This window comes from Helianthus annuus, chromosome 3 (genome assembly GCF_002127325.2).
Source record: "Helianthus annuus cultivar XRQ/B chromosome 3, HanXRQr2.0-SUNRISE, whole genome shotgun sequence".
NCBI classification, from domain to species: Eukaryota; Viridiplantae; Streptophyta; class Magnoliopsida; order Asterales; family Asteraceae; genus Helianthus; species Helianthus annuus.
The window spans coordinates 137,039,876-137,053,861 of record NC_035435.2 but is presented as its reverse complement, the minus strand read 5'-3'; the positions used below and the strand labels follow the sequence as shown (position 1 = coordinate 137,053,861).

At 36.1% G+C, this 13,986-nt stretch overlaps 1 protein-coding gene across 2 annotated transcripts; it reads right to left on the bottom strand.

Annotated features, from left to right (window-relative positions):
* Positions 1-6,670: 6,670 nt before the first annotated feature.
* On the bottom strand, positions 6,671-12,349 carry LOC110929728 (disease resistance protein RPV1). 2 transcript variants are annotated; one of them, XM_022172914.2, is made up of 7 exons: positions 11,674-12,349; positions 10,439-11,534; positions 10,055-10,348; positions 7,852-9,975; positions 7,564-7,687; positions 7,140-7,263; positions 6,671-7,048 (listed from the first exon to the last, which is right to left on the bottom strand). In XM_022172914.2, the coding sequence occupies exons 1-4, from the start codon at positions 12,150-12,152 to the stop codon at positions 7,900-7,902; spliced, it is 3,945 nt and encodes a 1,314-aa protein (XP_022028606.1). In that variant the 5' UTR covers positions 12,153-12,349; the 3' UTR covers positions 6,671-7,048; positions 7,140-7,263; positions 7,564-7,687; positions 7,852-7,899. The 2 variants fall into 2 exon arrangements, with proteins under 2 accessions (XP_022028606.1, XP_022028605.1); XM_022172913.2 differs by having other exon boundaries at positions 6,671-7,263.
* Positions 12,350-13,986: the final 1,637 nt, after the last annotated feature.

Sequence of the window (13,986 nt, the reverse complement as noted above, 5' to 3'; positions counted from 1 at the left end):
GATTAAGCGAAGACCGGAATAGAATGTGATTTAGACCCGACAAGTTTGAAGACTTGTATAATATGGGTAAGCTAAACGCATTGTGGATTTTGAGATAAAAATGATAAGGTTTGACCCGTTTCGGCTAATTTATGCAAACTAGTTACATAAACCGAACCGAATGCGTAAGAAGCGTAACGGGTGACTAATAGGGTCCTAAATAGGTTTCCTAAGTTAATATGCCTTATATATGTTGTGATATCAGTAGGATACCTTCCATTATCCCCAAAACGAGTTTAATCTCAATTTAAGCCCCGTAGGGGTATTTTGGTCATTTTAAAGATTATAAAAGAGATTAATTATACTTCTGTGTTTCGGGTCTGAATTAATCAGTAAAATAACTTATTTTAACAGGTTATATCAGTTGGTGTTAAGTCTTATATGACAAAATGGTTTTAAACCCATACTAGGTGTTTAATACGCGTAAAAAGCCGTTTTAAGCGATTTCCAAGTTATATCAGGAAATCTGAGTTTTTTGGTCAGTTTACAAGTTCAAAACACTTCATTTATTAAATAAAATCAGTAGCAATTGGATTGGTATCAAAAGGATTTGTAAAACTCATTTTATGGCCTAAAAGGGTATAATCGGTATTTACCGAATCAAGGCAATAATCCTGGCTTATGATCAGTTTAAAAATAATTAAAAATCTTCAAAAATCCCAAAATATTATATTACATCAGTGGGTAAAAGGTTTGGTGCCAAAAATTGGGTTTAGATAGGCTTTACGCTAATTACGCCGTTTAATTAATAAAAAGCTTTCTAATTACGCTATTGAGCATAACTCCTAATCTAGACCTCCAACTGATGTGAAAATTTAGGGACATGTTTATAATTCAGTAACAAAGATTATTGTCCTTTCATATTTCCAAAATTCTCGTTTTATGGTTAAAAGGGCATTATGGTCAACATTAAGCACTTAACGGAAACGTGTAAACGAATCAGACATTCAATGAACCAATCACAGAGGGTTATACCATCATGTAGCCTGGTCCTAAGGAAGCTCTAAGGCATGTCTAAACCCACCTAAATCGGGTCAGAACTGAAGTCAAAGAAAAAGTCAAAGTTTTGCGACTTTCGGTTCCGAACCGAGCCTTAACAGAAAATTGTCGGATCAAACAAGCTTAGACCAGTTCTTATACTTATTACCAAGTTATATGAATGATAAAATAGGTTACACGCCTTCTACATTGTTAATTATGCGTTAATTCGAAGATTAGCATTCTGTTGACTTTTTCTAAACAACTTTGACCCGACAAATGGTCTAGTTAGAACGGGAATCAGAGGGTGCCCTTTTAAGGGTTTAATGCCCACATAATTACCAACTTATAACTACCTTAAGTTTGACAAATCGTTGGACCATTAGTGATTAATCAATAAGTCAAACCTTAATTACGACGGTTTGACTTTAAGCTAATTAACTAAGCAAAACATGTTTAAGGGAGGTCAAGGATACTTACAAATGTCTAATGCACGATTAGTGATGGTTGAGGAAGGTCCTTGTGCTCCAGAAATGATCAGAAATGGAGTTGTGAATGGATGCTCAAAGTGGCCAACATGAGGGTCCAATATATAGTGTTTGAATTTGTCCAAGATTGTGCCAAACAAGTCTATCATGGACCCCTGATCATCCACAAGTGTCCCTAAGGCCTAAAAACCATCTTAGGAAGCACATGGTATTGAATCAAGGCAATTTAAGTCGGTTACAAGGCTAAACAGACAGCTGTCTGTGTTTTCTGCATCTGGCAATCGCAGGCGGCCCGCGTAAGGCCTTGGCCTATCCTTACGCAGCCCGTGTGAGGGTGATGATCAGGTTAAATAAGTTTCAACTTTTGCATTTTGGCCCCCGGTCCTTTTAAAAGTTGTTTTAATCTCTTGTTTTGCACTTTGAGCCCTCATATTTGATTTCCAAGGGCTTCAAGACTTATACCATCTTTGTGAAGTCCTTGGTCACTTTATGTTTACCCGAAAAGTCATCAATTTCAATGTTGACGCTTCCAACCCCACGAATACGAATTTTATCATAACTTTCTCATATGATAACGAAACTTGGTGAAATTTTTATCATGCATTTTAGTGAGCATAATTAATCGTTACAAGGCTTCGGGTTTGCTAAAAGGTCACTCAGAGGTATAACTTAAACATGTTGACACATTTAACCCGTGTAGTTTGTAATCTCCCACTTTCTTTCACAATTAGCTTCGTGTGATCCATGATTCATTCGTTTAAGGGTATAAACATCATGTAGGGTTATTGTAAAGTATATTTATCCATTGTTGACATTTTGAACCCTTATTTTCACATAGTTTCTTTGTTTGTCAACTTTAGTCCTTCTAGAGTATTCTTCCACACGCTCAAGGCTTATAACACGTGTCAACACATTATAGGACGTGAATTTTCGAGGTGTTACAACGATCATTTGAAATTGCGGGATATATATGAGAATTTTTAAAATCCATAAAATAAATACATATCTGACCATTATGACAATAATTTGACATTTGACAAATGGTTGTGATGACAAATTATATAAAGATTAATAAGAATACAGGTCAAGTCGTGGGCCAAGAGATCCTCTAAAATCGTCGTCAATCACTCCCCGTTACCAAACTAAATATAATAATACCACGTTCATTACATGGGACGTATAGTTGATAAACTTACATTATATTAGAACTAAAAGAATCACTCGAAAGGAATAAAAATCAAAACCAACCTTTACTAGTTTGATGACAAAATGACTTCCTAATTTTTAAAATAATGAATCTTAAAGAACTTTTTCCATGTTTATAAAATAACACAATTATGAAATTAGGTTGATCTTGATTTTGAATTGAATCCAAAACTCATTTTAGAGAAATATAAACTGCAAACTAAGCCAGAAACTGGTTTTCCCCATTTAAAACTCCCTTTTCCCAAAAATAAAAGATCGATTTGATCTTTCATATTTGTATTTGTACACCAATGATAATTATTAACTTCATTGGTTAAGGTGTCCTATTTGGACCAAGCTAGCCATATTGACCCCAGTGTTGCGGGACACAAACAACTGACGTGACGTCCCGTGTCCAAACAATATACATTTCACAATGGAACGTACATTATATGGTTCAATGAAATCATGTGTGATCTATATACACATATGGCTTTCCTTTTTTCCAATCAATTATTATAACGCAACACAAACAAGAACCAAATAATCTCTAAATACATCTTCCATATAACGAAATGAAATTCACAGGGTTTGAATTCAGACCGATTTTTTGTTGTAAGTTTTTTTATAAGCTCCTATTCTCATACTTCAAAACTCTTATTCAGTTATTCTCATCATTTTTTCACTCTATCTCTGTATACATATCTATGTATATATAGAGATAGAGGGAAGAGGTAGGCTAATATTAACACTTTTTTTTAATTAAAGAGAATATTGTACATTGGTATATTTTTACAACTAATGAATAATATATTAATATTACGATTCCTAAAAACATGCGATGTTGACTACAATCATTATAATAGGGATGAGCTTGGTATTGTACAGTACCAAAAGCATTAATCCGGAAATCGTAAAAGATAGGTTCAATATCGAAAGTGCTTGGTATTCGAAGGTAATCTACCTGAAATTTTGGGCTCACAAGGCCCAATTAAATCACAGTCAGTTATTGCTACTAGCAACCCATCTTGCCAAAGGCCAATAATACGAGAACAGGCAATTACGACTCCAAACAATCAAAGCTCCATGTCGCGTGAACTAGTTTGTGCGGCTCAAAATAGTAGCAGGCCAATCAACGTGAACGGTAACAGTGTGGAACAAAATAATTTTATGACGCCTGACCCGGTTGTTCATAGATCTAATCGCGCAACGGTTACCCCGATACGTTTTAATGATTACGTATTAAATTCGAGTATGATTGATGAAGATTTTTTATTACTTGCAGATGATGAACAGGTTCGCTTTGACGATGCAAAATCTAAACTAGATTGGATGAAAGCAATGTGTACAGAAATCGAATCAATTAATAAAAATAATACTTGGTCGTTAACCAAGTTACCGCGTGATGCAAAAGCGATTGGATTAAAGTGGGTTTTCAAGGTTAAACGAAACGCGGATGGCTCACTAAATAAACACAAGGCTAGACTCGTGGCGAAGGGTTATGTTCAGCAACTCGGAGTCGATTTTGACGAAGTGTTCGCACCAGTTACTCGACTTGAAACAGTTTGGTTACTTTTATCTCTCGCAGCGAATGAAGGGTGAGAATTACGTCATCTAGATGTTAAATCCGCGTTTCTACATGGCGAATTAAAAGAAGAAGTTTATGTCGTTCAACCGGAATGGTTCGTTAAAAACAGCGAAGAGCATAAAGTCTATAAATTATCAAAGGCGTTATACGGGTTAAGGCAAGCTCCACGTGCGTGGAATACGAAATTAAATAATATTTTATTAGATATGAAATTTCACAGGTGCTCGCAAGAACAAGCCGTATACCGAAGAACCGTTGGAACGGGCGTCTTATTAATCGGCGTGTACGTGGACGATTTAATTATGGCAGGTTCAAATTTGAAACTTATTATGGAGTTTAAGCGCGGGATGGCTAAAAACTTTGAAATGTCGGATTTGGGAAAGCTTACTTATTATCTTGGAATTGAAGTGTCGCGGAGCAATGACGGGATAAAAATTAAGCAAGAGGCGTATGCAAAGAAAATACTGACGGAAGCCAGTATGATTAACTGTAATCCTACTAATGTTCCCATGGACCCGAATGTGGAAGTTTCTAAATTTGAAGACGAAGAAGATTTTGATGCAACGAGATATCAAAAAATTGTCGGCTGTCTCCGGTACCTTTTACAGACTCGACCAGATTTGGCGTTTTCGGTCGGAGTAGCCAGTCGGTACATGCAATGCCCGAAGCAATCTCATGCAGCTCTCATTAAGCAAATTCTTCGCTATTTAAATGGTACTTTTAGTTATGGCATTACTTATACTCGAGGAGAAAATATGTTGGTTGGTTACAGCGATAGTAGTCATAACATAGATCCGGATGATGGAAGAAGTACTACGAGACACGTTTTTATTTTGGGTCTTCCCCAATTACTTGGTGTTCTCAAAAGCAAAGTACAGTTGCTTTATCGTCGTGTGAGGCGGAGTATATGGCGGCTAGTGCAGCCGCGTGTCAGGCGGTTTGGCTAAAAGAATTGATTGGTGAATTACTCAATAAGAAAATTCAAGCGGCGGTGTTACGTGTTGATAATACATCGGCGATAGCTCTCGTGAGGAACCCGGTTTTCCATGGAAGGAGCAAACACATAAAATCCCGATTTCACTACATTCGGGAATGTGTTGATCGTGAAGATATCGTGGTCGAGCATGTTAGTGGCATCGATCAAAAGGCGGGTATTTTAACGAAAGCTCTTGGGAAGATCAAGTTCAAGGAGATGACTGAAAAGGTTGGAGTTGAAGACGTGTCAGTTACGAGTTCGAAATTCCGGGGGTGATTGTTGGAAATTTCGAATTAAAAGAGATTCCTTTGCTTGCAAGGCAAGGAACCATGGAGTGGATAATTATTAGAATATTTAAACGTGTTTAGGTTTAATTATTTAGTGATAATTATCATGTCCAATATAATAGGTTTATTAGCAATCCTAGTTATAATCTAATAGGAGTGTTTAGATTATAAATACACCATGCTTTGGGTATTAGTGATTGTAATTCAAGTTTTGAGTCAGTTTCTTGAATAATAATAAACGTTTGGGTGTTAGCCAAATACTTTGCAATTTCCGATTTCAATTTCTGTTCAATACCGATTCATCTTGAGCTACAACAGGTGTTTATTTTATGTACGTTTTGGATTGGTCTACGTTTCGACGTAAATTTTGTTTGGAAACAAGTCGGGTCAAATGTAATATATTTTCATTCAACGGCATGAATTCGGATTACTCTATGTTTTAACGTAAATTTAGTTCGGATACGAGTCGGGTTGATTGTAGTCTATAATTTATCACGTCGCGTACAGCGCCGCCGCAACGCGCGGCGGGTAAAAAAACTACATATGTCCTGAAAGCAACACTAACTTAATAACCGACTCTGTATTCAAATAACAAACTTAATCTTCAAAGAAGGATTACAGCAGCAGAGTCTTTTAATTCGCCAATTTCATACCCTGTTCCATGCTGTAAACATTTCTGTCCATTCTCTGTTTTATTTTTATTTCATTGCAACATGTTCAGTTGCTTCCATCAACACGGGTTAACAATCACATATATTGTAATATTGTTTAATACAATTCTGTAAAAAAGGCGAGTGAATTTGATGAAAGTCCATTACACTTTTTTGTTATTTGCCCACACAAGCCTTTTTCTTTAGGCCTGCTGCAGATCGTTGATTAATGGTTGATGGGTCAGATTGGAGACCAATGACTACAATTAGTAGCAAAATAAGTTTATGATTACCGTTGTTTGATGTATCACCTGCATCCATCTCCATAAATTTGAAAGGAGTTCTGAAGCATATTTATGTGAATGAAAGCCTATAAATGATCTTATATCACTTGCAAGGTCTTACTGAACTTTATTTAACTTGATCATGTCCAACCTGGCATCAAAACCCACACATTTTCATCAAGTACACAGTTTGACTTACTAAATAAGTCAACTATGTTAACTTATCAAACTTCACATTCTAAAATTTTTGTAGGTAGTTGGGGGATCATACTTTCATTGCACAATCATACTCTCAATAACCATATACCTAAATTATAAGCAGATTACTAAGAAGCAAATTATTAATAAGAACCTAAATAACCTGATGTGGGTGAACAAGACTCAAAATATTAATCTTCAAACTAGAAAGGTTTAGAGAAATAAACGCCCTTCAAAATCAACTTTCACATGGTCTGTTACTCCATATTTTCGACGAAATGCCAATTGCCAAATAGACTTGACCTTTTTCATTTGCCTACACAAGCCTTTTCTCAAGTCAACTGCGGATTGGAGACTAGTGGTTGTTGGTGCGCTCTGGAACATGATACTTATGAGCTTTAGCTCCAAAATGACAAAATGAGTTTATATTATCAACTGTTTGATTTGCCTCAAAGAACCTGCTTACAGCAAGAAGGATTGGTGCAATGTTCGATATGATGTCCTCTTCTTGTTTGTCTTCACTCTGATCTTCCTAGTCACTGAATCTTGTCACATTGAGCCATTCTTTTCCAAATTCTGCATCTTTCACTCTGCAGCGACGTGCAAATAACCAAAACATTAAGTAGTATCACGTGCATCAATATATCTGGATAAATTTGAAGTGAATTCTTAAGCATATTTATGTAAATCAAAACTGTTATTTGATCTTACATTGTTTATAAAATCTTACTGCACTTAATTTAACATGATCATATCCAACCCGGTATAAATATCCACCAGTCTTAATCAAGAACACAGTTTGACTTTCTAATGAAGTCAAATAGGTTAACTCAACTTTATAATTGAACTTAATAAACTTCACATTTTGAAATTGTCGTAGGGGATCATACCTTGAATACATGAGCAAATTATGAATAAGAACCCTCCAGCTTTCACTCTTTGTCACTGCTAACCCTCCTATCTTGCTTCCTTTACCCAAACAGCCCTCCAACTTATCTTTCTCATTATTTAGACCTGAAAACAACACAAACTTAATAACCAACTCTAATAACATGTTTCAAAATCTTGAATTAATAACATTTCAATCTTTGCATTGAATGGCCATTCTCTTGGTTTTTATTCTTAATATTTTATATTAACTAGGTATCATCCCATTGATTAGAAAAATGAGAAAGTACCGGTTAAGAATTCAGTGTGTTGTGGGCCGGAGTGCATGTTATCCACAGCTATATGTACCAGAAGGCCATGTATTCTGAAATTTGCGTTACCGATGTAAAATCATATGACTCAAGCTGCCACCTAGACCCAAGAATACGCAGACCTTTCAATTGAAAAGTACTCTGAGGAAGATGCTTTATGCCTGTGCCTTCTATATTCAACTCTTTTAAACAATTTATACGACCAATTTCCTCAGGCAATTTTTCAACCAGAACACAATATGGGAGATGGAAACATTTTAGACGTTTCATCTCACATATGCTGTTTGGAATATCACGTAAGAATAGACACTCCGTCAAGTACAGCTCCTCTAAACACTCTAATCTGCCAAGATCCTCAGGTAACTGCTCAAGAAGCCAACAAGATTTAAACCGGAGAAGTTTAAGACGTTTCAACATACAAATTCTATCAGGAAGATGTTTGATCTTTGTTGACGACAAAGTTAGCTCCTCTAGAAACTCTAACTGGTCAAGCTCGTTGGGCACCTCTGGAATAAAGCCTTCGAGTGTAAGCTTCTTTAAACATTGTAAACCACAAATACTTCTCAAAGATATACTTCCTGATAAACTCGCAAGGCTTGTGCAACCACAAAGACCAAAAGAAATAAGCTTCCCAAGATTTCCGGACGGCGAGAGTAGACTTTCATTATAAACACAACGAAGCTGGAACTTAGGCAAATTAATGTCAGGGTGCAATGAAGATGTATCTAAGGATGTGACAGTTAGAATTAACTCTGTTCTAGGATCAACCTCAGGAAACCCTTGGTTAACCAACAGAGGTGCAAACATGACCCAGCCACTTAAGTTTGAGCAGGCAACCTTTTTTAGACATCCAACAGGAACATGAACTTCTACCAAATCATAACAATCTTTAAGATCTAACTCCTCAAGATTTGGAGTCAGCCCAAGGTCAAGGGTTCTCAACTTAGAACAGCAAATGTTAAAGGATCTGAGCTTAAAACTTTCAACGGGCATGTGAAGTTCTACCAAATCCTCACATTGTTCAAGATCTAACATCTCGAGATTCCGAGTCCCCTTAAGGTTAAGTGTTTTCAACTTATTATATCGAAGGCAGATCAATTTGAGGTTTAGACTTTCAATGGGCATGTGAAGTTCTACCAAGTCCTCACAATGGTTAAGATATAACGTCTCGAGATTCCGAGTCCCCTTAAGGTTAAGTGTTTTAACCTTACAACATTGGAGGGAGAGGCATTTGAGCTCTAGACTTTCAACGGGCAGGTTAAGTTCTATCAATTCCTCACATTGTTCAACATCTAACTTCTCGAGATTCCGAGCCCCCTTAAGGTTAAGTGTTTTCAACTTAGGAGTACAGAGGTGGAGGGTTTTGAGAATCAGACTTTCAACGGGCATGTGAAGTTCTACCAAATCCTCACATTTTTCAAGATCTAACGTCTCAAGATTCCAACACCCCTTAAGGTTAAGTGTTTTCAGCTTAGCATTACCGAGGTGGAGGCGTTTGAGCATCAGACTACTTTCAACGGGCATGTCAAGTTCTACCAAATCCTCACATTGTTTAACATCCAACTTCTGGAGATTCTGAGCTCCCTTAAGGTTAAGTGTTTTCAACTTAGTATTACCGAGGTGGAGGCTTTTGAGCATCAGACTTTCAGCCGGCATCTCAAGTTCTACCAAATCCTCACACTGATAAATATTTAACGTCTCAAGATTCCGACACACCTTAAGTTCTACCAAATCCTCACATTGTTCAATCTCTAACCTCTCGAGATTCCGACACCCCTTAAGGTTAAGTGTTTTCAACTTAGTATTACTGAGGTGGAACCTTTCAAGCATCAGACACTCAATGGGCATGTCAAGTTCTACCAAATCCTCACATTTTTCAAGAACTAAGATCTCGAGATTCTGAGCTCCCTTAAGGTTAAGTGTTTTCAACTTAGTATTAATGAGGCGGAGGCTTTTGAGCTTTAGACTTTCAACGGGCATGTGAAGTTCTACCAAATGATTACATCTATATAGATTTAACCACTCGAGATTCATACTCAACCCAATATTCAAGGATTGCGACCCACAATTCCAGAGGTCAATGAATCTAAGATTCTTTAGAACCTGTCAAGAGCAAAACCTAAGAATGAATTCTATGTAATGACAACAATAGATATATCGCATTATAAAGAATGAATTCTACCTTTTCTCCCACTTCCCAATGTTGATCCACATTGCTGTGCAGCATTTGAAGGCCAACAAGATTATTTGGTTGAAAGTTTTTGGGAAAACACTTAAAAGGGTAATTGTACAAAGACAAATATCTTAACCCATTTGGTAGGCATATGTTATCTTCACCAATATCCTTGCACTCACAGTCACCATCACATCGATGATCCATTTCAAGAAATCTAAGTCCCCTCATTTTTTGAAGACCTTCCTTGGCAACAGATAGATTGACCAAGAGCAGTTTTATACATCTTATTGCTTTAGTACCCTGTAATAAGAAAGCACATACATGAACCTTGTGTCATAAGAAATAAGTATGTGTTAGTTTCTTTACCTTACAAATAAACGTGAAACTTACCTTATTATTAACCAATATATCTTCAATCTCCTCTTTAATCCACAATCGGCTATGTCTGTGAGGCTCATTGGGGTGCAAACGACGAACAATATTCTTACCCATTTCTTCTATATGGTCATGCATATCCAAGTTCCCATAACGAGTTACAGTTATAAGAGATTTTTGCTCAAGAACTTTTAAACCACTTCTGGCATGAAAACCGCAGCTTTCAAGCGCTCTGATTGCTTTTTCTTTCTTCCAACCTTTTAGTATACATGCAACATCTAGAAATATTTCCTTGTAATCCTCTTCTAGTCCGTCATAGCTTACTTCCAATATCTTCAGAGTTTCCTTTAATGGAATTGTTTTTAGTCGGTCTAAAGCATCTCTCCATTCAAGCTCATCTTTACCACGTAAAAATGAACCCAGAACTTTGATCGTCAACGGAAGACCAGCAGCGTAGTGTATGACTTGACATGCTAGCTCTTCATAACCTTGGTTTGGTATCAGTCTCCTAAATGCATACCTATTGAAGAGGCAATTTGCTTCCTCACGCGATAACAGATTGACGTGAAGAATCAAGTTGTTTGGCACTCCATGTGCCACCAACACTTGTTCTTCTCTTGTTGTAATGATAACTCGGCTCCCCGGGTTAAACCAATTAGGCTCACCAGCTAATGCCTCAAGTTGGTCTATATGATCCACATCATCTAGAACAACAAGAACCTTTCTACCACGCATCATCCTTTTCATGTCAGATGCACCATTTACTATGATGTTTGGATCATTTAACACATCTGAAAGTACTTGTTTTTGCAACGACTTCAATCCACGGGGGTTTCCTGACATTTCCCTTACATTCCCAACAAAGCTTGAACCTTCGAACCGAAAGGATATTTGATCAAAAACAGCTCTCGCCAAAGTTGTCTTCCCAGCCCCTCCCATCCCCCATATCCCTATCATGCGAACATGATCTTCAATATTAATGTCTAAAGATGAAACCACATCTTTTACACGTGTCTCCATGCCTACTAATTTCCCATCAACGCTCGAGTCAGTGAAACGTAGCTCTAGTGAGATCTCTTCCACCATTTTTGTGATCAATTTCGCTTCATGCCTAAGAAGATTCAAATAGATATCTCAAAATCCCGTATGAACAGTTAATCTCAAATCTAAAAAATACAATCATATATAATTGATACACTCATGTTTCATAGATTAAAAATAAACAGAGATCTGTAGACGGAATTACGTACCCATCAAAGATGTTCTTCAACTCCCACCCAGCCAGATCTGCAGCTTCTCTAAGAGCCTTTTTCCATTTCTCAGCAGATTCTTCCTCTTTATGTTTCTCAAATGCTTTTTCAACGGGGCCACTTTGTTTCCTGACTTCGGTAGGTTCCACATCATAGAAGACCGGGAAAGCAGTGTGCTCGTTCGTCTTCTGGCACTCCATAATCTTGACAAGTTCGTCTAAGCACCACGATGAAGATGCATAGTTCTTGGAGAAAACAATAATGTAAAATTTCGAGTCCTTGATGGATCTGATGAGCTCATCACTGATCTTTTCACCTTTCTTGATTTCTTCATCATCTCTGTATGTGGAAATGCCTTTCTGCGTAAGAGCGTGATAGAGATGATCAACAAAGTTTTTACGAGTGTCTTCACCCCTGAAACTTAAAAAGACATCGTACTTGAAGCTCTTTTGAATGGATGAAGCTGAAGTAGATGCCATTGAGTTGAGTGTATGCTAAGGATCAAAATGAAATCTTTAATGGGGGAATCTTGCATAAGCTGGCTGCAGACAAACAGGGTAGAGATGAAAGCGTTGATTTAAGAAGACAGATGACTCACCACTGATTGATAATTGGAGTGTGACATATTTGTTTGGAAATTGAAGAAACGGAGAAGTTAATTGGAGAAAGGAAAGCGGCCTTTTTGTTTCGTCAAGATTCCTAATCTGAATTTTGAAAATAAAATATGAAAAAGCACTTTTTTTGTGAGGATAAGAACAATTAGAACAGGTCAGATGCCTTTTTTCCATTGATATCCTATCAATTCATTTTAAAAATACATAATTTACATTCTTTTACTTGTTTTTTAGAGTTAACTAGATTCTTGCCATAGGCCGCGCGTTGCGGCGGCAACGACTTAGTTGTTTATAGCTAAGGACACGTTATGTGATGCGTTAATTATATGAAAACGTGTGTTTCCACGTATACGATCTAACTCAGTGTAACCTATATAAACATTGTAGTTACAAAAGAAACAGAACTGAACCCGGGGTGGTTCGTTTAGTGAGGGTTCCACATAACCACTACATCATCCTTATATTTGAATCAAGACCTAGCAACATCAACAATCAGTGACTCGAATTTACACTGCCGAATGACCAGAGTCCAGACTCGTTTCCAAACATAATTTACGTCAAAACATAGACCAACCAAAATCGTATGCAAAAATAAGCATGAAAACGTATTATACTTAACCAGAGTTGTTTCCGAAAAAATTTATGTCGAAACATGAATTTATATAAACTGAAACATGAATTTATAGCCACCCATAAAAATAAACATGAAACGCATTATATTGACCCGACTTGTTTTCGAAAAAAATACGTGAGAAAAGTTGCGTCGAAACATGAACTTATAATGACACATACTTAAAAAATAACAATGTGAAAATATAGTTTTTTTTATTTATTTTAAGCTAAACAATGAAAAAACGAATTAGAAAGTGGATAGTTGTACACGAAAAACAAACATCTACATACAAACCTACATATATTCATATATATATATATATATATATATATATATATATATATATATATATATATATATATATATATATATATATATATATCATATTTATTATATGCATGTATATAGAAAAAGAAAAGATAAATAAAAAAAATGTATATTTGAAAAGGAAAAATAAAGAATCAAAATGAAAATAAAAAAAATAGAAAAGAGAAAAAAAGTTGAGAACACCTAGTGAATAAAAAATAAAAAAAACAATGGAACAGAAAAACAAAATAAATACTGAGACTATTAAATGAAAAAAATACCACAAAAAAAGTAATGGAAAGGAATCGAACCTGAATCTATGTGATACAACAACAAACACTTAACCAATTCAATCAAATCTCATTTTGTTAACAACTTTCAGGTTATGACAATATATATAAAAGAATGGGTCGGTGGCTTTGATGTGACAGCCACCGACCATTCTCTTTAAGACTATATAAATTATTGTTTTCGTCCATGTGTTTTGTCAAAAATCATTATTTCAGTCCATTTGTTTAAAAGTTGCGATTTCAGTCTCTGTGGTTTCCCTTTCGTAACCATTTCAGTCCACATCGTAACCATTTCAATCTCTGTACTAACAGAATAAATGCATTGAAATGGTTACGAAAGTAAAACCACAGGGACTGAATGGTTACGAAAATAAAACCACAGGGACTGAAATCATAATTTTTAAATTAATTGACTGAAATAATGATTTTTGACAAACCACAGGGATGAAAACAGTAATTAACTCTGTTTTTTATTTACTACATTTTTGTT